Source organism: Kogia breviceps, chromosome 7 (assembly GCF_026419965.1).
Source record: "Kogia breviceps isolate mKogBre1 chromosome 7, mKogBre1 haplotype 1, whole genome shotgun sequence".
NCBI classification, from domain to species: domain Eukaryota; kingdom Metazoa; phylum Chordata; class Mammalia; order Artiodactyla; family Physeteridae; genus Kogia; species Kogia breviceps.
Genome location: NC_081316.1, coordinates 9,808,206 through 9,829,681, shown reverse-complemented (window position 1 = coordinate 9,829,681; position 21,476 = coordinate 9,808,206). Strand labels below are relative to the sequence as shown.

The 21,476-nt window shown below is 40.8% G+C and overlaps 2 protein-coding genes across 8 annotated transcripts in view; both read left to right on the top strand.

The window, feature by feature from the left end:
- The window catches only part of FNBP4 (formin binding protein 4), a 37,095-nt gene extending 34,395 nt beyond the window's left edge, over positions 1-2,700 (top strand). The window contains exon 17 of the mRNA XM_059069570.2: positions 1,619-2,700. Within this exon, the coding sequence (XP_058925553.1) occupies positions 1,619-1,709 (91 nt within the window). The 3' untranslated portion in view covers positions 1,710-2,700. The remainder of the gene's footprint in view (positions 1-1,618) is intronic.
- A 1,510-nt stretch (positions 2,701-4,210) lies between these two features.
- Positions 4,211-21,476, top strand: part of AGBL2 (AGBL carboxypeptidase 2) — a 44,992-nt gene continuing 27,726 nt past the window's right edge. For 3 of the 7 annotated variants that reach the window (XM_067037236.1, XM_059069577.2, XM_067037240.1), the window contains exons 1-5: positions 4,211-4,703; positions 4,876-5,011; positions 5,297-5,360; positions 10,221-10,274; positions 11,704-11,889. In XM_067037236.1, the coding sequence (XP_066893337.1) occupies positions 4,976-5,011; positions 5,297-5,360; positions 10,221-10,274; positions 11,704-11,889 (340 nt within the window). In that variant the 5' untranslated portion in view covers positions 4,211-4,703; positions 4,876-4,975. Of the gene's footprint in view, positions 4,704-4,875; positions 5,012-5,296; positions 5,361-10,220; positions 10,275-11,703; positions 11,890-21,476 lie in introns of those variants that run through there. The other 4 variants (XM_067037238.1, XM_067037237.1, XM_059069576.2 and 1 more) reach the window with 4 other exon arrangements.

The window sequence follows — 21,476 nt, the reverse complement described above, 5'->3', positions numbered from 1 at the left end:
AATGCGATGGTCCCAGTTCTTGTTACAAAATATTGGGTGACGGAGGTTGTTCAGATTTATTTATTATTTATTTATTTTATTTATTTTTGGCTGTGTTGGGTCTTAGTTGCAGCATACAGGATCTTTGTTGAGGCATGTGGGATCTTTCATTGTGGCGCGAGGGCTTCTCTCTAGTTGGGGCATACTCATTTTCTCTCCTCTAGTTGTGCGCAGGTTCCAGAGCACGTGGGCTCTGTAGTTTGCGGCGTACGGGCTGTAGTTGAGGTGTACGAGCTCAGTAGTTGTGGTGATTGGGCTTAGTTGCCCCGCAGCATGTGGGATCTTAGCTCCCTGACCAGGGATCGAACTCGCATCCCCTGCATTGTAAGGCGGATTCTTTACCACTGAACCACCAGGGAAGTCCCAGGTTGTTCTTTTCAATGAGAATATTGTATTTCCTTTTTGACCTTTCATTTCCTTGCTTTTACAAGAATGTGTTGTTTTCCTTCAGTATGTTCACTCATCAGTCTTGAATTTGAGGAGATTCATCTAGATTACTGTCCTCTTATCACTCATAGTCTGAGATTTTACTTATCCAGTCAATTTTACCATCACAATTAGAATCTACAGTGCCTCTGTCTCTTTGCATTTATCTGATTGTATAATATTGGGGAGCGGTAGGGGAGACTATGAAGATGTTGTCTCCAGACTTCTTTTTTACTTCCTTGAAAGGAGATGCACTGTTTTGGGCAACACAATAAGAAAACTGAGGTGATGGTATTAGTGATAATTTATTTAACTTTTGTATCATCCTTGTAGATGATTCCATTATTCTTCAGCTTTCTTACTATTTTAGTCTTTTTTTAATATTGCTGGGAATTGATTAATTAATTCCTACAATGATGAAATAGCAAACTATTTCAAGATGATCGGAAGTCACAAAGATTCTGTAATTAATCTTAGTTTATTTTAGATTTATAAAAGGGTCTAACACACCCATTCTGGTAATTGTAAGTTACAATCTGAGTTTTTGTTTGTTTTTGCCGTGCTGCGAAGCTCATGGGATTGAACCCAGGCCCTCGTCAGTGAAAGCATGTAGTCCTAACTACGGTACTACCAAGGCATTCCCTAGAATTTGAGTCTTAATCAGTTTTATAAATGACTGAATAAACCATGAGAGATCAATCCTAATTAGAACTGATCAAAAGAGAGTCTCAAAAACATTAGGTCCAACGGTCCCTGATGGTATGTTAAGAGTTAAATATATCTTCCTATGTGTTAAATATATCTAAGGTAAAGAATCATAACTCCTAGGGGCCAAGAAATACTTTTACAAGAATGTGTTATTTTCCTTCAGTATGGCTTCAGTGGTTACTGGGGAGATATAAAAACAATATGCACTTACATATAAATAAAACTATAGAGAAGAGTGCTTTGTATGTGTTTGGTCGACCTATCAATTAAGAAATTTGATGAAGAGTAACGCTGCTACTTAGCTGAAAAACTTGAAACATTTTCATGAACATAGATAACATATATCACATTTTCAGTTTCAGTTAGCTTTTATTTGCTAGGAAATAAACAGTTTCGTTCTTTTTCTTTCCAGTGAAGTAAGTTAATCTGTATGTTGTTTTCACAGTGGCATGGCAGAGAGAAATGCTAATTTTGAAGCCCTTCCTGAAGATTGGCGAGCAAGACTGAAGAGAAGAAAAATGGCTCCAAACACATAGTTTTTTTAATTGTTTAAATTTTTATTACCGTTTTTTGTTTTTTTGTTTTTTTTAAAAATCATTTCAGAGTCTTAACCAGTCTTACTGTTGTCAATGAACTATAAATGTTATGAGGGAGAGCATATGAATTTCCTGGGCAAGAGTATACACGTACAAAATTGCCACATTTGTGAAATGTAATTTTCCTGTTTTGCTGAAAGGTGAGGTGACTGAATGCTTTGACCTGGCTGCCTTTATTCTCAAACTGGCAAACTCAGCATGTTAGGTACATTAACCTCATCAATCTGGAACCTGTGGCTCATGAGTATGACACCTCTGTAGAGGACTCACTAATGAAAAGTGAAGGATTTTCCTGCCTCATAGAGGCTCTTGTAGTTCCTAGTGTGGCGCTCTCTCTCTCATTGACTTCTTCAGAACAAGTGCAATTAAGAAAGCAGCTCTATATTTTGCCTTGCTTAACTGGGATTATAGGAATCTCTTTCTGACCTCTTCCTCTAGTCTGCCACCCCTGAAGTGCTGAGATATAGCAAGTCGCTCACCTTGTGCTAGCAGATGGCCACACTCTTCAGAGTAATCCTTCTCAAAAATTCTAGAACTGATAAAGATAGCTCAGTCATTTCACATACTAGGTGGCATATTTAAATTACAGTATAGGTGGCAGCAGCAGCAGGTGTTTGTGTCTTTGATTTTGAGAATTTCCACCTTACATATGTGGCAGTAAATGTAACAAAAGCCACTGTATGTATTGATGTGTCTCCATTGTCTTACCTTGGTCCAAAGTTCACCTTCCATTTATGTGTGAATGTATTCTCCATAAAATTCCAGTATTTAAAAAGCAGTTTACTGTTCTGTACTTTCTGTTGTATCACAATCAGGTAAAAGTCACTTTAAACTGAAGAAAAGCAAATTGTGTTTTAAAGCTGTTTGTATTTCTCCAGTTTCTGACCTTGTAAATGTGTATATATGCACTAATAAAGCTTTTTTTATACTTCTGATTGGTTATTTTTTTGCTCCTGTTTTGCCTGGTAACTCCACGATTGTGTAACCAAGACTTACTTTAAGTCAATTGTTTTTTCTAATCAAGTATAGTGTAAGGTACGTGCAAACACTGAAGAACAGCTCCAGGAAAAAAAGCATCAGGATCTTGAGCCCGTTGTGGGGTGCGAGAACAGGGTTAGAAAAACAGGCCTCTAGTACCAGAAGGTATGGTGTGACTTAAATTTTGGAGCTTGGAGTCTATAATATTAGCTAGTGTTTGGCCTACTTAAATCCTGGAAATGATGTAATGTCGTTAATATTGTGGAAAAAATAAAGGTGCTTTATATTTTTTCCACTAATTACAAAAGTTATGTATACTTAGTCATGTAAAGTTAACCAAAGACAACAATAGTTAGTATTTTATTCTAGTATATTTATATGCATATAATTGTCTAATCAGTGTCATGTATGCTTGTGTGTTGGTTTTTTCCCCATTATGTATTTATGTGGCCGTTTTGTATATAAATTGTATTTCTGGGCTTCCCTGGTGGCGCATTGGTTAAGAATCCACCTGCCAATGCCAGGGACACGGGTTTGATCCCTGGTCTGGGAGGATCCCACATGCTGCGGAGCAGCTAAGCCCGTGCACCACAGCTGCTGAGCCTGTGCTCTAGAGCCTGCGAGCCACAACTACTGAGCCCTCGTGCCTGGAGCCCATGCTCCCAGGGGGGGAGGCCACTGCAAAAGGAAGCTCACGCACCGCAACGGGGAGTGGCCTCCACTCGCTGCAGCTAGAGAAAGCCCGCGCGCTGCAGCGAAGACCCAATGCAGGAAAGATACATTTTTAAAAATCAAATTCTTAAAAATGTAGCATAAAATTTTTAAAACATAGTTTTTCTTGTAATTTGCGTAGAGCATATTTCTGGAAATAAAGGCTGTCAACTAGCCATTAAAGCTTTTGCTCTAAGTGTCTAAGTATTCCAGACTTCTAGGAATTGGTACAGGGACGAAGTGTCTTTGTCCCTCTCCTGCCAGAAAGAAGGGTTTGTGGTTTTAATTTACTGACTTGTATGTTTTCAATGTAGGAGGTAATTTTTCAATTCTAGCTATGGGATGAAGAGACTACAAGGTGAAAGAGGGGAAGCGGCTCCCTTTGAGCAATACTCAACAGTTTCCTAAAGCTGAGGAACAGCTGCTTTTTTGTTTGGGGCCCGACCATGGGGCATGCGGGAATCTTAGTTCCCCAACCAGCGATCGAATCCGTATCCCCTGCAGTGTAAGCACGGAGTCTCAAACACTGGACCACCAGGTATGTCCCCATCAATGCAATTTCTAATCCTCAGAAGCCAGGCTGCAATACTGTATGAGAGGAATGAGTGAATCCTTGGTACCTGAACGCCAGTCTTCGACTTTTCTCCGGTTCCCCACCCCTTCCTCGGAGGTGGAGCCTTGTTCTCCGGAAGCGCCCAGCCGCCCCGCCCTCCCGCTTCCGTCTCGTGGTTGCTAGGCTACTGGGGCCTTAGAGGAAAGCCGTGTCTCTTGAGCGTGGCGAGCGTGACTTGTGGCCGGTGCGCGACTAGTTCTCTACCTGCGGACCGTGTCCCCCTCCTCGCTCACGCTCCTCTGTCGCCACAGGCTCCGCACGCACCCCTGCTGCCCCGGACGGGCTGGGGCGCGGAGGCGGTAGCAACCTTGCCTCTGCAGTCGTAGGAGATCTCTACGCCCCGTCCCGCGACTCTCCGGGAAACTGCCCTTCGCCACCTTCTCCCTGACCAGGAAGCCCTGAATCCCTGAATTCCGTTTTCAGAGCCCACTCTCCGGGCCCCTGACCTTTCTTTTCCACCCACCCCGAGACGACTGCGCCGGACCCCTCATCCCCTTTTCTTTCACTTTCCTGCGGCGACCTGGTGGGGGGCATCTCCCTCACTGGGGGGGAAAGAAGCATGGGGCCAGCAGGGGTCCCGGCGCCCCCGGAGGAGGACGCTGGAAGACTAGCCGCTCTCCCAAATTCTTCAGGTGCGCTTCTGGGCCTCGTGGCGGGTCCTTCTTTATCTGAGGAGAGGTTGGGTTGGCAGGGAAGATGGAGCGGTACCGCAGGGTTTCCTAAAGTAGCATGGAAGCTACGAAGCGGAGGGAGGGGACGTGGGTGAATTTCTAGTTTTTCAGTTGTCCTGCTCTGGTTTTTTAGCTTCTCCTATGTAATCAACTGCCCTTTTGGAAATTGGGCAGCGATTGTTGATGGATGCCGGTGTCACTGACTGGTTTTCAGCATACCATGCAGAAGTAACATGTTCCCAGCTTTGGAAACAGAGCTAAAGCAGCAGGTCGGTACACACTCCTCTCCAGGCACTCCACAGAAATCCAGTACTAGATCCGAAGGTATATTCTGGTGGCACCTTTTTCTGGCTGGAGATCTTGATCGCAAAGATAGAATAATTTGCACAAATGTCTTTCACATGGTTTGTTTACAGAAGTTCTCAGGTATAGTGTCCTCTGCAACAATGCTTGTGTACTTTTGTTAAGGGTATTATTCTTATAACAGGCTGTTATAATAATTCTCTATAATTATGAAAGCACTTTCCTGATTGAGATGGCCTATCGTTTCACAGACTCTTCCTGATCCCTATGAAGACTTTATGTACCATCACCTCCAGTACTATGGCTACTTTAAAGGTAATAGCTCATTCTTATCTAGCATCACCTTTCCTGGGTTCATGAAGTAAATTGTTTGATCAACTGAGAGAGTTGTGCTTGGATAAACTGATGAATTTTTCCAGCACTACCATTAGTGAAAGAACTTCCTCTCCCTACTGATATGCTGTGTTACCTCTGTTGCGTGTCCATTTATACAAGAGTCTGTTTGTCTATCCTTGCACCACTACCACCCTTTTCTTTTTTATAAATTTATTTTTTTTTATTTTTATTTTTGGCTGTGTTGGGTCTTCGTTGCCGCACACAGGTTTCTCTAGTGGCGGCGAGCAGGGGCTACTCTTCGTTGCAGTGCGCGGGCTCCTCATTGCGGTGGCTTCTCATGTTGCAGAGCACAGGCTCTAGGCGTGGGGGCTTCAGTAGTTGCAGCACTTGGGCTCAGTAGTTGTGGCTCGCGAGCTCTAGGGCGCCGGCTCAGTAGTTGTGGCACACAGGCTTCGTTGCTCCGCGGCATGTGGGATCTTCCCAGACCAGGGCTCGAACCCGCGTCCCCTGCATTGGCAGGCGGATTCTTAACCACTGTGCCACCAGGGAAGCCCCCACCCTTTCTTAATGACACCACATGGCATTAAAATAGTCTTGATATCTGGAAAGACATGTCCTCCCATATTGTCGTTCTTCAAAAGTGTCTTGGCTATTCTTACCTTTTTATATAATTTTAGAATTGGCTTGTGATGCTTAAAAAATATATATGGGGGCTTCCCTGGTGGCGCAGTGGTTGAGAGTCCGCCTGCCGATGCAGGGGACACGGGTTCGTGCCCCGGTCCGGGAAGATCCCACATGCCGCGGAACGGCTGGGCCGGTGAGCCACGGCCGCTGAGCCTGCGCGCATCCGGAGCCTGTGCTCCGCAACGGGAGAGGCCACAACAGTGAGAGGCCCGCGTACAGCAAAAAAAAAATATATATATATATATATATATGGGATTACAGTGAATCTATAGATCAAGTTTGACAAGAAATGAGAATTTTCCAATACCAGGTTCTCCCATCTATTAATATAGTCTAATTCTCTAATTTACTTAGGTCCTCCTTAATGTCTCCCAATAAGATTTATAATTTTTTTTTCATAGAACTGCATATTTGTGTGCTATTATAAGTGGTATCTTTTTAAATTTTGATCTTCTAACTTTGCTTCTGGTATTTAGAAATAAAATTTAGGTTTTTATATTGATTTTATTCCTATCAACCTTGTTAGACTTTCTTATTAACTATTTCATTTTGTAATTTGTTGAAAACTGAATTTCCAGTTCACCAGATTCAGCAGAGCCCTCAGGACAAAGCAGCTCCCACTCTGAGTGCTCCACTTTCACTCTGAGTACTTGCCTTCACTTGCTCAGATAGCTGCCGCCCAGTTTTCCACTTTACCATACTGCTTCTCAAGTCATCTCCTCAGCATGAAATGGAGAAAATGATGTTTAATTCACATAAATTGGAATGTGAAAGCTCTTTGGAAAATGGGTTGTCTTCATTGTAAAGGCTTGTGGTGGCAGGTGGTGACTAGAAGGCGGTTTGCTGGTAGTAGTGGTTTGGGTGTTGACCTGCATGTTGGAGGTGATGAACTAGCCTTCCAGCACGTTTCATTAAACTGCCTATTCGAAACCAAGAGGGGCAGTTTACCAAACTCTGCTACGCACCAGCACGTTTGGAAGAATAATCCTCGATACCCGTTGAGTGGCTCTTTTGGGGAAACAGAGGATTTGATACTGGACCCCTTGCAAAAGGAAAAGCATCTGTGTGAGTAATAATCAGTGTTGTATGACCCCCAGAACCCTCACTTCCTTGGGCAACAGCTCCTGGTGTTCAGGAGAACGTGGCCTAACGTGGGAGAAGCCAAGGGAGCAGCCTTAGCCACTGTTGCTGGCATCGCTCAAAAATGTTCTCTCTTGGGGCTTCCCTGGTGGCGCAGTGGTTAAGAATCCGCCCGCCAATGCAGGGGACACGGGTTCGAGTCCTGGTCTGGGAAGATCCTACATGCCGCAGAGCAACCGAGCCCGTGTGCCACAACTACTGAAGCCCGCACTCTGGAGCCCGTAAGCCACAGCTACTGAGCCCACTCGCCTACAGCCCATGCCCTGCAACGAGAGAAGCCACCGCAGTGAGAAGCCCGTGCACTGCAGTGAAGAGTAGCCCCCGCTCACCACAACTAAAGAAAACCCGCGTGCAGCAACAAAGACCCAACACAGCCAAAATAAATAAATAAAATTTTTTTAAAATGTTCTCTCTTGCAAAACAAAGAAAGAAATTTTTTTAATGGAAAGAAAAATAACAAAACAAAAAAATATTCTCTCTAGATCTGCTTTGGATTGTAGGTTTAAATTAAAATACTGTGCATTCTGGATGATCTTCCTCCAAATTGTTGGAACATTTGTTAAAACTCCTTGGTCGAGGGCTTCCCTGGTGGCGCAGTGGTTGAGAATCCGCCTGCTGATGCAGGGGTCACGGGTTCGTGGCCCGGTCCGGGAAGATCCCACATGCCGCGGAGCGGCTGGGCCCGTGAGCCATGGCCGCTGCGCCTGCGCGTCCGGAGCCTGTGCTCCGCAACGGGAAAGGCCATGACAGTGAGAGGCCCGCATACCACAAAAAAAAAAAAAAAAAAAAAAAACTCCTTGGTCGAGTAACACATTGATTTTTGCAGTTTTGATGGATATATTTGTTAAGGCTCTTTGCAGAAGAGTAGTGGAAACCAATTCCAACTAGCTTAAGCAAAAATAATTTTTTACAGGGATTCCACCAGTTTCTTCTGGAATCCAAGGGTAGGAATGCAGTTGAATTTCTCCCTCAGTACATATCCAACCAAACATCAGTTCACTTCTCTTTATTGCACATCCTTCCCCCACCCCAACCCTCCCCCAGCTACCATCACCTCACTATTGAAACAGCCTCATAATTGGTCTCTGGGCTTCTCTTGTTCCATGATGCCCCCTTCCAATCCATTTTCCACACAGCAGTGTTCTTTTTTATGTGCAAATCTGATTGTGTCCCTTTTCTAGTTAAAAATCTATGAATGACACAAGATCCAAAAGCCATAAAATATAGCACTGATAATTTTTACAGCAAAAATTTAAATTTCTGTGTAGAAAAAAGTACCATTAGTAAAGGAAAATAATTGGAAAAAAATTTTGTGACAAATATGTCAAAGGATTAATTTCCTTAACGTAGTAACTCTTACAAATCAATATGTAAAGGATGACCAAATAGAAAAATGGACAAAGGACATGAGCAAGGAGTTCCTAGAAAAGAAAACACAGTCAACAAGCTTTATGAAAAGATGCTCAATTTCACCTCTAATTAAAGATGCAAATCAATATGTCAAGGTACCATCTTTTAATTATGAGATTTGGGCAAGAAATATTTTTTGGTCAGGAGGTGGGAGAACACTCTCCCACACTGCTGTTAGGAATGTGAATAGATAAGAATTTTTAGAAAGGCAGTTTGGCAATAGGTGGAAAATGTAAAATGGTACTTAACCTTTGATGTAGCAATTTCATTTTCATTTTCAAATATCTTATATTTTTGCTCATCCCAGTGGCCAGAAGCCTTTTCCATTCTGTGTCCCAGAGCTCCTGGCAGGGAATAGAAAGGCAAGAGTTGAGCAAAGGAGACTGTTAGGATAGAATGGCTCAGGAGCCAGCTGACCAGCCCCCTTCAGCTTCCTCCTGCCCCATTTGCTGACACTTGAAATAACATTGATAAGAAACAATTGCCAGTCTTAATATAATAAAAAACATAAAATGCAAAGTCAGCTGCTACAGGTAACACAACAATGTAAATGAATTTTAGTTAGAGTGAGGAAGATATTTTTCTTTATCTTTGTAGCAAAGCATTTATGATGTTGTTATTGTTTGTTAAACCAGAAAAGTACAAAGGAGGTAAAAAGGAAAGAGTTATAATGTGCTTGTTTCAAAAAAAAAAGAGAAGAGAAGGAAAGGAAGGAACAAACAAACGAAGGAAAGAAACCAAAAAAGAAAGAAAAGGAAATATATGTATAAGGTTAGAAAATTCATATGGTAGAAGAAAAACACAAAAGGAAATTAAGAGCTCTCCCTGCCCCACCCTTAATATAGCCACTATTGTAATCATTCTTTTCAGGAAAAATAAAATATATCCTCAAGTGCCTATATATTTTTTCTTTTTAATTGCTCATAGGGGTCCTATACATAATCTTTGATTTTTTTTGTTTAAAAATATCCTTTCCATATGAGCACAAGAAACATCCACCTCATTCTTCTTAGAGCACCTACAGTATTCCGTCTCATTAATATGTCATAGTTATTTTAACTTTCCTTTTGTTGGATGCTTTGGTTGTTTGCACATTTTTATTATTTGAACATTACTGCAGTGAGCATCTTTGTATATGTATCTTGACGAGCTTTTGTTAAGAAAATCTATAAAGTAATTTCTAGCAGTGGGATTGCCAAATCAAGGGTTTGTGTGTTTTAGATCTTACTAGACACTGCCAAATTGCTTTCCAGAAAGTTTGCACCAATTTGCCTTTTTGTCAGCAAGTTATGAGAGTACTTGTTTACTTACACCTTTGCCAGGATGAGTGTGAAATCACATAAATGTTTGTCCTGTCTGTTAGGTAAAAAACTGTTATCTGCTTGTCATGTTGATTTACGTTTCTTTATGAGTGAGATTGAGCATCTTTACTATCTTTTCAAATGTTTGTTGCCTTTTCCCCCTACATTAAACAGTGAGGGAAATATTTAGACACAGAAATGCAGGGGCCCAAAGTGAGGGCAGCGGATGGAAAGGTATAGGGCACACGGGCAGGAAAAAGAAAGATCCATCAGACCAACCATACCTCTTCCTTCCTCTTTCTAGGGCCTACCTGTCTATCTTCAACTGTGCACAGACAGATAGAAGGTGTGAGCAGAGGTATTTCATGCCCTTCCAGACCAGAAAACGGAAGCTCCTTTACGGGAATGTCTCTCCTTCCTGCTCTCCCCACCAGAGCTGGGAGTTACCACCCTAGGGGCCTTCAGCCTTTCCTTCCCCTTTCCCTTTCTTGTCATTCTTCTTCTCGTTTCCTTTTTTCCCCCTTTCTCCTTGCACACCCTTGTTTTCCTCCCTTTTCTCCCATTCTTTACTTCCCAAGAACTCTTCTCTCTCTCTTACCCTTACCCACCTCCCTGTTTTGTAAGTCTCTCTGTCCTTTGAATGATTATATTATGACCTTGAAATTTAATTTGTAGATTGTTTCACTGTATTTAATATAGTTTTATGTACTTTTATTATTATTATTTTTTAATTTATTTATTTATTTTTGCTGTACGCGGGCCTCTCACTGTCGTGGCCTCTCCCATTGCGGAGCACAGGCTCTCGATGCGCAGGCTCAGCGGCCATGGCTCACGGGCCTAGCCGCTCTGCGGCATGTGGGATCTTCCCAGACTGGGGCACGAACCCGTATCCCCTGCATTGGCAGAGGGACTCAACCACTGCGCCACCAGGGAAGCCCAATAAATTTTTATTTATTTATTTATTTTGGGCTGTGTTGGGTCTTCGTTTCTGCGCGAGGGCTTTCTCTGGTTGCGGCAAGAGGAGGCCACTCTCCATTGCGGTGCACGGGCCTCTCACTGTTGCGGCCTCTCTTGTTACAGAGCACAGGCTCCAGACGCGCAGGCTCAGTAGTTGTGGCTCACGGGCCCAGTTGCCCCGCGACATGTGGGATCTTCCCAGACCAGGGCTCGAACCCGTGTCCCCTGCATTGGCGGGCGGATTCTTAACCACTGTGCCACCAGGGAAGCCCTATGTACTTTTTTACTAAAATGCTAGTGGTTGAATTGAAAGTATTCTTTTTTGTCTCTCTATAGACAAAAATAATAACACACGTTAAGTAACTTTTATTTGTAACCTACTGTTATAATATCTTTGACTCATTAACGTTGATTTTTTTAAAAAAAGAAAAAAGTTTCTTCTAACTTACTCTAAAGGTTTACATTTTTTTTTTTTTTTTTTGTGGTATGCGGGCCCCACTGCTGTGGCCTCTCCCGTTGCGGAGCACAGGCTCCGGACGCGCAGGCTCAGCGGCCATGGCTCACGGGCCCAGCCGCTCCGCGGCATGTGGGATATAAAGGTTTACATTTAAATGTTTAACAGACTAAGGCAGAATTTTAACTTAACATTTTATAGTTTTGATGCTGTCATCCTGTACTAAATCTTTTTGAAGGAGAAACACGTCATAGGATTGTGTATCTGTGCTAATATATTAATACAGTGCTTAAAATTACTTATTTGTTATAATTGAGCAGTAAAGTTCCCAAGGAAGAAAAGGAAACTGTTCACTCATTCCCTTTCCCTTTGGCAGATTCCCTTATGCTGACTTCACCACTTCTTAAGAGCAGACAGCTTCTTCATGATGACCTTGGTGAAGTAAACTCACGTCTTCGAGAACCCCGAGATCTCTTTGCTTTTTTCTCCAGCAGTGGGCCACTGCAGGCTCCAAGATGGCCAATAGAATGTGAGGTCATCAAGGAGAACATTCATCATATTGGTAATGTGACTTACATGTCATGGTCTTGCCGTTCTGACAGACTATATTACAGTTTTAAGTTCTACATACCAAAGTACAAGACGGGACAGATTCACCATTTGTTAGCTCACCCTTAAAATGTTTAAGCTCTGGGAAACTGGTATACACTCACCAAAGTCAAAAGTTACACTAATGTATAAACTAGAATGCTTCTGAGTTTATTGGAATGGGAGGATATCTTTCTAGAGGCCAAAATATATCAATACTTAAATCTGTTTTCTAGATTATTCCCATTTCAGTATGTTTGGTTGAGTTATATAAAAGTTGTATTTTTACCAGCTTTGGTATAATTGATGAACACCATGTATATAATACCAGAATGTAGTTTTTACTGTTTTTTTCCCCCACAGTTTTATTGAGATATAATTGACATAAAACATCGCATTAGTTTAAGGTGTACAATATATATTGCAAAATGACTTTCACAGTAAGTCTAGTTAACATCCATCAACTCACATGGTTACATTTTTTTCCTGTGATGAGAACTTTTAAGATTTACCCTCATAGCAACAGAAGAGTTTTCAACTAACTCTATCGACCAAACTTTTAAATTTTTTTTTTTTTTTTTTTTGCGGTACGTGGACCTCTCACTGTTGTGGCCTCTCCCGTTGTGGAGCACAGGCTCCGGACACGCAGGCTCAGCGGCCATGGCTCATGGGCCCAGCCGCTCCGCGGCATGTGGGATCCTCCCGGACCGGGGCATGAACCCGTGTCCCCTGCATCGGCAGGCAGACTCTCAACCACTGCACCACCAGGGAAGCCCTTAAAAAAATTTTATTGTAGTATAGTTGATTTACAATGTTGTGTTTCAGGTGTACAGCAAAGTGAATCAGTTATACATATACATATATCCACTCTTTTTTTTTAGATTCTTTTCCCATATAGGCCATTACAGAGTATTGAGTAGAGTTCCCCATGCTATACAGCAGGTCCTTATTAGTTACCTATTTTATGTATAATATGTGTGTATTATGTGTGTATATGTCAGTCCCAATCTCCCAATTTATCCCTTCCCCCACTTATCCTCTGGTAACCATAAGTTTGTTTTCTACATCCATGACTCTACTTCTGTTTTGTAAATAAGTTCATTTGTACCCCTTGTTTTTTTATATTCTACATATAAGCGATATCATATGATATTTGTCTTTCTGTGTCTGACTTCATTCAATATGACGGTCCATCCATGTTGCTGCAAATGGAATTATTTTGTTCTTTTTTATGGCCGAGTAATATTCCATTGTATATATATACCACATCTTCTTTATCCATTCCTTTATTGATGGACTTCAGGTTGCTTCCATGTCCTGGCTATTGTAGTGCTGCAGTGAAGATTGGGGTGCATGTATCATTTCAAATTAAGGTTTTCTCCAGGTATATGCCCAAGAGTGAGATTGCTGGGTCATGTGGTAGTTCTGTTGTTAATTTATAAGGAACCTGCATACTGTTCTCCATACTGGCTCTACCAACTTACATTCCCAGCAACCATGTAGGAGGGTTCCCTTTTCTCCACACCCTCTCTATATTGTTGGTAGATTTTTTGATGATGGCCATTCTGACCAGTGTGAGGTGATACCTCATTGTAGTTTTGATTTGCATTTCTCTAATGATTGGTGATGTTGAGCATCCTTTCATGTGTTTGTTGGCAATCTGTATATCTTTTTTGGAGAAATGTCTATTTAGGTCTTCTGCCCATTTCTGGATAGGGTTATTTGTTTTTTTGATATTGAGTTGCATAAGCTGCTTATAAATTTTGGAGATTAATCCTTTGTCAGTTGCTTCATTTGCAAATATTTTCTCCTATTCTGAGGGTTGTCTTTTCATCTGTTTATGGTTTCCTTTCTGTGCAAAAGCTTTTAAGTTTCATTAGGTCCCATTTGTTTATTTTTGTTTTTATTTCCATTTCTGTAGGAGGTGGGTCAAAAAGGATCTTGCTCTGATTTATGTCATAGACTGTTCTGCCTGTGTTTTCCTCCAAGAGTTTTATAGTGTCTGGCCTTACATTTAGGTTTTTAATCCATTTTGAGTTTATTTTTGGTATGGTGTTTAGGAAGTGTTCTAATTTCATTCTTTTACGTGTAGCTGTCCAGTTTTCCCAGCACCACTTATTGAAGAGGCTGTCTTTTCTCCATTGTATATTCTTGCCTCCTTTGTCAAAGATACGGTGACCATATGTGTGTGGCTTTATTTCTGGGCTTTCTATCCTGTTCCATTGATCACTATTTCTGTTTTTGTTCCAATACCATACTGTGTTGATTACTGTAGCTTTGTAGTATAGTCTGAAGTCAGGGAGCCTGATTCCTCCAGCTCTGTTTTTCTTTCTCAAGATGGCTTCGGCTCTTCGGGGTCTTTTGTGTTTCCATACAAATTGTGAAATTTTTTGTTCTAGTTCTGTGAAAAATGCCATTGGTAGTTTGATAGGGATTGCATTGAATCTGTAGATTGCTTTGGGTAGTATAGTCATTTTCACAGTGTTGATTCTTCCAATCCAAGAACATGGTATATCTTTCCATCTGTTTGTATCATCTTTAATTCCTTTCATCAGTGTCTTATAGTTTTCTTCATACAGATCTTTTGTCTCCTTAGGTTGGTTTCTTCCTAGGTATTTTATTCTTTTTGTTGCAGTAGTAAATGGGACTGTTTTCTTAATTTCTCTTTCAGATTTTTCATCATTAGTGTATAGAAATGCAAGAGATTTCTGTGCATTAATTTTGTATCCTACTACTCTTCCAAATTCATTGATTAGCTCTAGTAGTTTTCTGGTAACATCTTTAGGCTTCTCTATGTATAATATCATATCATCTGCAAACAGTGTCAACTTTACTTCTTCTTTTCCAATTTGGATTCCTTTTATTTCTTTTTCTTCTCTGACTGCTGTGGCTAAAACTTCCAAAACTGTGTTGAATAATAGTGGACAACCTTGTCTTTTTCCTGGTCTTAAAGGAAATGGTTTCAGTTTTTCACCATTGAGAATGACGTTGGCTATGGGTTTGTCATGTATGGCCTTTATTATGTTGGGGTAAGTTCCCTCTGTGCCTACTTTCTGAAATGTTTTTATCATAAATCGGTGTTGAATTTTGTCAAAAGCTTTTTCTGCATCTATTGAGATGATCATATGGTTTTTCTCCTTCAATTTGTTAATATGGTTTATCACATTGATTGATTTGCATATATTGAAGAATCCTTGCATTCCTGGGATAAACCCCACTTGATTATTGTATATGATCCTTTTAATGTGCTGTTGGATTCTGTTTGCTAGTATTTCATTGAGGATTTTTGCATCTATGTTCATCAGTGATATTGGCCTGTAGTTTTCTTTCTTTGTGACATTTTTGTCTGGTTCTGGTATCAGGGTGATGTTGGCCTCATAGAATGAGTTTGGTAGTGTTCCTCCCTCTGCTATATTTCAGAAGAGTTTGAGAAGGATAGGTGTTAACTCTTCTCTAAATGTTTGATAGAATTCTCCTGTGAAGCCATCTGGTCCTGGGCTTTTGTTTGTTGGAAGATTTTTAATCACAGTCTCAATTTCATTGCTTGTGATTGGTCTGTTTATATTTTCTCTTTCTTCCTGGTTCAGTCTCAGAAGGCTGTGCTTTTCTAAGAATTTGTCCATTTCTTCTAGGTTGTCCATTTTATTGGCATATAGTTGCTGGTAATAATCTCTCATGATCCTTTGTATTTCTGCAGTGTCAGTTGTTACTTCTCCTTTTTCATTTGTAACTCTGTTGATTTGACCCTTCACCCATTTTTTCTTGATGAGTCTGGCTAATGGTTTATCAATTCTGTTTATCTTCTCAAAGTACCAGCTTTTAGTTTTGTTGATCTTTGCTATTGTTTTCTTCCTTTCTTTTTCATTTATTTTTTATCTGAACTTCATGATTTCTTTCCTTCTGCTAACTTTGGGGGGTTTTTTGTTCTTCTTTCTCTAATTGCTATAGGTGTACGGTTAGGTTGTTTATTTGAGATGTTTCTTGTTTCTTGAGGTAGGGTTGTAGTGCTATAAACTTCCCTCTTAGAACTGCTTTTGCTGCATCCCATAGATTTTGGGTGGTCGTGTTTTCATTGTCATTTGTTTCTAGGTATTTTTTAATTTCCTCTTTGATTTCTTCAGTGATCTCTTGGTTATTAAGTAGTGTATTATTTAGCCTCCATGCGTTTGTATGTTTTACAGATATTTTGCCTGTAATTGATATCTAGTCTCATAGCGTTGTTGTTGGAAAAGATACTTGATATGATTTCAGTATTCTTAAATTTACCTAGGCTTGATTTGTGACCCAAGATGTGATGTGGCTTGGAGAATGTTCCATGACCACTTGAGAAGAAAGTGTATTCTGTTGTTTTTGGATAGAATGTCCTATAAATATCAATTAAGTCCATCTTGTTTAATGTATCATTTAAAGCTTGTGTTTCATTATTTATTTTCATTTTGGATGATCTGTCCATTGGTGAAAGTGGGGTGTTAATGTCCCCTACTATGAATGTGTTACTGTCGATTTCCCCTTTTATGGCTGTTAGCATTTGCCTTATGTATTGAGGTGCTCCTATGTTGGGTGCATAAATATTTACAATTGTTGTATCTTATTCTTGGATTGATCCCTTGATCATTATGTAGTGTCTTTCTTTGTCTCTTGGAATAGTCTTTATTTTAAAGTCGATTTTGGGGCTTCCCTGGTGGCGCAGTGGTTAAGAGTCCGCCTGCCAATGCAGGGGACACGGGTTCAAGCCCTGGTCCGGGAAGATCCCACATGTTGCAGAGCAACTAAGCCCATGAGCCACAACTACTGAGCCTGCGTGCCGCATCAAAGAGTAGCCCCCACTTGCTGCAACTAGAGAAAGCCCCCGCCCAGCAACGAAGACCCAACACAGCCATAAATAAATAAATATATAAATAAATTTATTTTTTAAAAAAATAAATAAAGTCTATTTTGTCTGATATGAGAATTGCTACTCCAGCTTTCTTTTGATTTCCTTTTGCATGGAATATCTTTTTCCATCCCCTCACTTTCAGTCTGTATGTGTTGCTAGCTCTGAAGTGGGTCTCTTGTAGGCAGCATATATACAGGTCTTATTTTTGTATCCATTCAGCCAGTCTGTGTCTTTTGGTGGGAAAATTTAATCCATTTACATTTAAGGTAATTATCAATATCTATGTTCCTATTACCATTTTCTTAGTTGTTTTGGGTTTGTTATTGTAGGTCTTTTCCTTCTCTTGTGTTTCCTGCCTAGAGAAGTTCTTTTAGCATTTGTTGTAAAGCTGGTTTGGTGGTGCTGAATTCTCTTAGCTTTTGCTTGTCTGTAACGGTTTTAATTTGTCTGTCAAATCTGAATGAGATCCTTGCTGGGTAGAGTAATCTTGGTTGTTGGTTTTTCCCTTTCATCCCTTTAAATATGTCCTGCCACTCCCTTCTGGCTTGCAGAGTTTCTGCTGAAAGATCAGCTGTTAACCTTATGGGGATTCCCTTGTGTGTTATTTGTTGTTTTTCCCTTGCTGCTTTTAATATTTTTTCTTTGTATTTAATTTTTGATAGTTTGATTAATATGTGTCTTGGCATGTTTCTCCTTGGATTTATCCTGTATGGGAATCTCTCCACTTCCTGGACTTGATTGACTATTTCCTTTCCCATATTAGGGAAGTTTTCAACTATAACTCTTCAACTATTTTCTCAGTCCCTTTCTTTTTCCCTTCTTATTCTGGGACCCCTGTCATTCGAATGTTGGTGCATTTAATGTTGTCCCAGAGGTCTCTAAGACTGTCCTCAATTCCTTTCATTCTTTTTTTCTTTATTCTGCTCTACAGTATTTATTTCCACTATTTTATCTTCGAGGTCACTTATCCGTTCTTATGCCCCAGTTATTCTGCTATTGATTCCTTCTAGAGAATTTTAATTTCTTTTATTGTGTTGTTCATCATTGTTTGTTTGCTCTTTAGTTCTTCTAGGTCCTTGTTAAACGTTTCTTGTATTTTCTCCATTGTATTTCCAAGATTTTGGATCATCTTTACTATCATTACTCTGAATTCGTTTTCATGTAGACTGCCTATTTCCTCTTCATTTGTTTGGTCTGCTGGGTTTTTACCTTGCTTCTTCATCTGCTGTGTGTTTTTCTGCCTTCTCATTTTGCTTAACTTAACTGTGTTTGGGGTCTCCTTTTCGCAGGCTGCAGGTTTGTAGTTCCTGTTGTTTTTGGTGTCTGCCCTCAGTGGCTAAGGTTGGTTCAGTGGGGTGTGTAGGCTTCCTGGTGGAGGGGACTGGTGCCTGTGTTCTGGTGGATGAGGCTGGGTCTTGTCTTTCTGGTGGGCAGGACTGTGTCTGGTGGTGTGTTTTGGGGTGTCTATGACCTTATTATGATTTTAGGCAGCCTTTCTGCTAATGGGTGGGGTTGTGTTCCTATCTTGTTAGTTGTTTGGCATGGGGTGTCCAGCACTGTAGCTTGCTGGTTGTTGAGTGGAGCTGGGTCTTAGCGTTGAGATGGAGATCTCTGGGAGAGCTTTCACCCTTTGATATTACATGGAGCTGGGAGGTCTCTGGTGGACCAATGTCCTGAAGTTGGCTCTCCCACCTCAGGGGCACAGGCCTGACGCCAGGCTGGAGCACCAAGACCCTCTCAGCCACACGGCTTTTGGGAAGTCTGAGGTCTTCTGCCAGCCTTCAGTAGGTGTTCTCTAGGAGCTGTTCCACGTGTAAAGGTATTTCTGATGTATTTGTGGGGAGGAAGGTGATCTCCACGTCTTACTCCTCCGCTATCTTGTAGGTCTCCCCCCCAAGGTACTTTTTAAAACATAAACCACTCCTTTGAGGAAAGAAGTTGGTTTTCATTGACCCAGCAGGTAATTTTCTTTGTTCACTTGCTTAATTTCTTCTAATCACTCTCAGGCGCAGTGACCCACTGCAGTGAAAGTCAGGAAACCTGGTTCCATCTGCCCCTTGTTGATCATGAGTCACTGGGGAAAGTGCTAGACCTCTCTGAGCTGAAGATTTATTTTCCCTCCAAACTCTGGAACTCCACACTCCAGAGGCCCTCCTTTCGATGTGCTGCCTCTCCCCTTCTGCACAGTTCCTAAGAAGAAAGCATTTAAAAAAAAAATTTATTGAAGTTTAATTGATTTATAAGGTCATGTTTCAAGTGTATAGCACAGTGATTCAGCTATATATGTGTATATATATATATATTCTTTTTCAGATTCTCAGAAACATTTACCATTTTTTAATTGTATTTTGAGTTGACTGGAGTTTTTTGTGGGAATGGTAGAGACTTTTTTGGCCATATCTTTGAGTTTTTGATGCAAGTACAATCTTTAGCATTCATTTTATAAAGGATTTTCAGAAGTGGGGACTTTTATGATTGCTGGAACACTTATGTCTCTGCTTAAGACTGCTGATAAACAACTGGGTGTTTCTTATTTTCTCACTTTCCTCTTATAATATTCATTCATTGTATATTCATTAAGCATCTACCATATGCTAAGTATAGTGCTTGGTGTTAGAGATATAGTGATGAGCAAATGGAGACACTCAGAGCTCACAGACTAGTGAGGAAGTTAAAGATAGAACCAGGCAATTGCATAGCACTTGGTCCCTCTGGGAACACTTAACCCCAACCTGGAAGTTCAGTGAGGGTTTCCAAGAGAAGTTGACATGGAAGCTGAAATCTGAAGGATGAGTTAGAAGTGATCCAGTTGAAAGGATCAAAGCAAAGTATTCCAGTTAGAGGAAACAGAAAAAGAACAAGACATGTTTGGGTAACCATGGAGCCTTCAACGTGAAAGAAAAGAGATGAAGCTGAAGATACAAGGATTGGCTCAGTGTCTTAACTGGGGACAGAACTTCCCTTAGGGTGTTTGGAAATTGTTGGGGGGCACATTTTGAGTTGGTACAATAGCTGAGAAGTCTTAAGGTCATCTGTCCCTGCCCTGTAGAAGTGGTTTTTTTTGGGGGGGGTTGTTTGTTTGTTTGTTTGTTTGGCTGCATTGGGGCTTCATTGCTGTGCACAGGCTTTCTCTAGTTGCCGCGAGCCGGGGGCTACTCTTTGTTGTGGTGTGCGGGCTTCTCATTGCAGTGACTTCTCTTGTTGTGGAGCACAGGCTCTAGGCATGCGGGTGCAGTAGTTGTGGCTTATAGGCTCTGGAGTGCAGGCTCAGTAGTTGTGACGTATAGGCTTAGTTGCTCCATGGCATGTGGGACCTTCCTGGACCAGGGCTCAAACCTGTGTCCCTGCATTGGCAGGCAGATTCTTAACCACTGCGCCACAAGGGAAGCTCCCATTTTTCAATTGGATTGTTTTTTTTGCTTTTAAGTTATATGAGTTCTTTATATATTTTGGATGTTAGCCCCTTATCAGATATATGATTTGCAAATATTTTCTCTCATTCAGAAAGTTGCCTTTTGGGAATTTTCTGGTGGTCCAGTGGTTAGGACTCTGCGCTTTCACTGCCAGGGCCTGGGTTCAATGCCTAGTTGGGGAACTAACATCCTGCATGCCGTGTGGTATGGCCAAATTAAAAAAATAAAGGGTTGCCTTTTCATTTTGCTGATGGTTTACTTTGCTGTGCAGAAGCTTTTTAGTTTTAGTTCCACTTGTTTACACTTTTGTTGCTTTTGCTTTTATAGTCAGATTCAGAAACTCATCACAAAGACCTGTGTCAAGGAGCCTACTGCCTATGTTTTCTTCTAGGAGTATTATGGTTTCAGGTCTTACATTCAAGTCATTAATTCATTTTGAGTTAATTTTTGTGTGTGGTATAAGATAGTGGGCCAGTTTTATTCTTTTGCATATGGCTGTCCAGTTTTCCCAACACGATTTATTGACGAGACTGTCCTTTCCCCATTGTATATTCTTGCCTTCTTTGTCATAAATTAATTGACCATAGATGCATGGGTTTATTTCTAGGTTCTCTATTCTTTTTTTTTGGCCACGCCACGTGGCATGCGGGATCTTAGTTCCCTGACCAGGGATCAAACCAGTGCCCCCTGCAGTGGAAGCACAGAATCCTAACCACTGGACCACCAGGGAATTCTCTGGGCTCTCTGTTCTGTTCCATTGATCTATGTATCTGTTTTTATGCAGATATCATATTGTTTTAATAACTATAGCTTTGTAATAGAGATTGAAATCAGGGAGCATGGTGACTCTAGCTTTGTTCTTCTTTGTCAAGGTTGCTTTGGCTATTGGGGATCATTAATAGTTCCATACAAAATTTGGGATTGTTTGTTTTACTTTTGTGAAAAATGCCACTGGAATTTTGATAGAGACTGCATTGAATCTGTAAATTGCTTTGGGTAGTATGGACATTTTAATAATATTGGTTCTTCCAACCTTGAGCACAGAGTATTTTTCCACTTATTTGTGTCTTCTTTAATATCATTCATTAATGTCTTATAGTTCTTGTTTAAATTTATTCCTAGGTATTTTACTCTGTTTGATGCAATGGTAAATGGGAATGTTTTCTTAATTTGTCTCTGAGAGTTTATTATTAGTGTATAGAAATGCACCAATTTTTGTGTATTGATTTTGTATTTTGCAACTTTACTGAATTTGTTATTAGGTCCAACAGA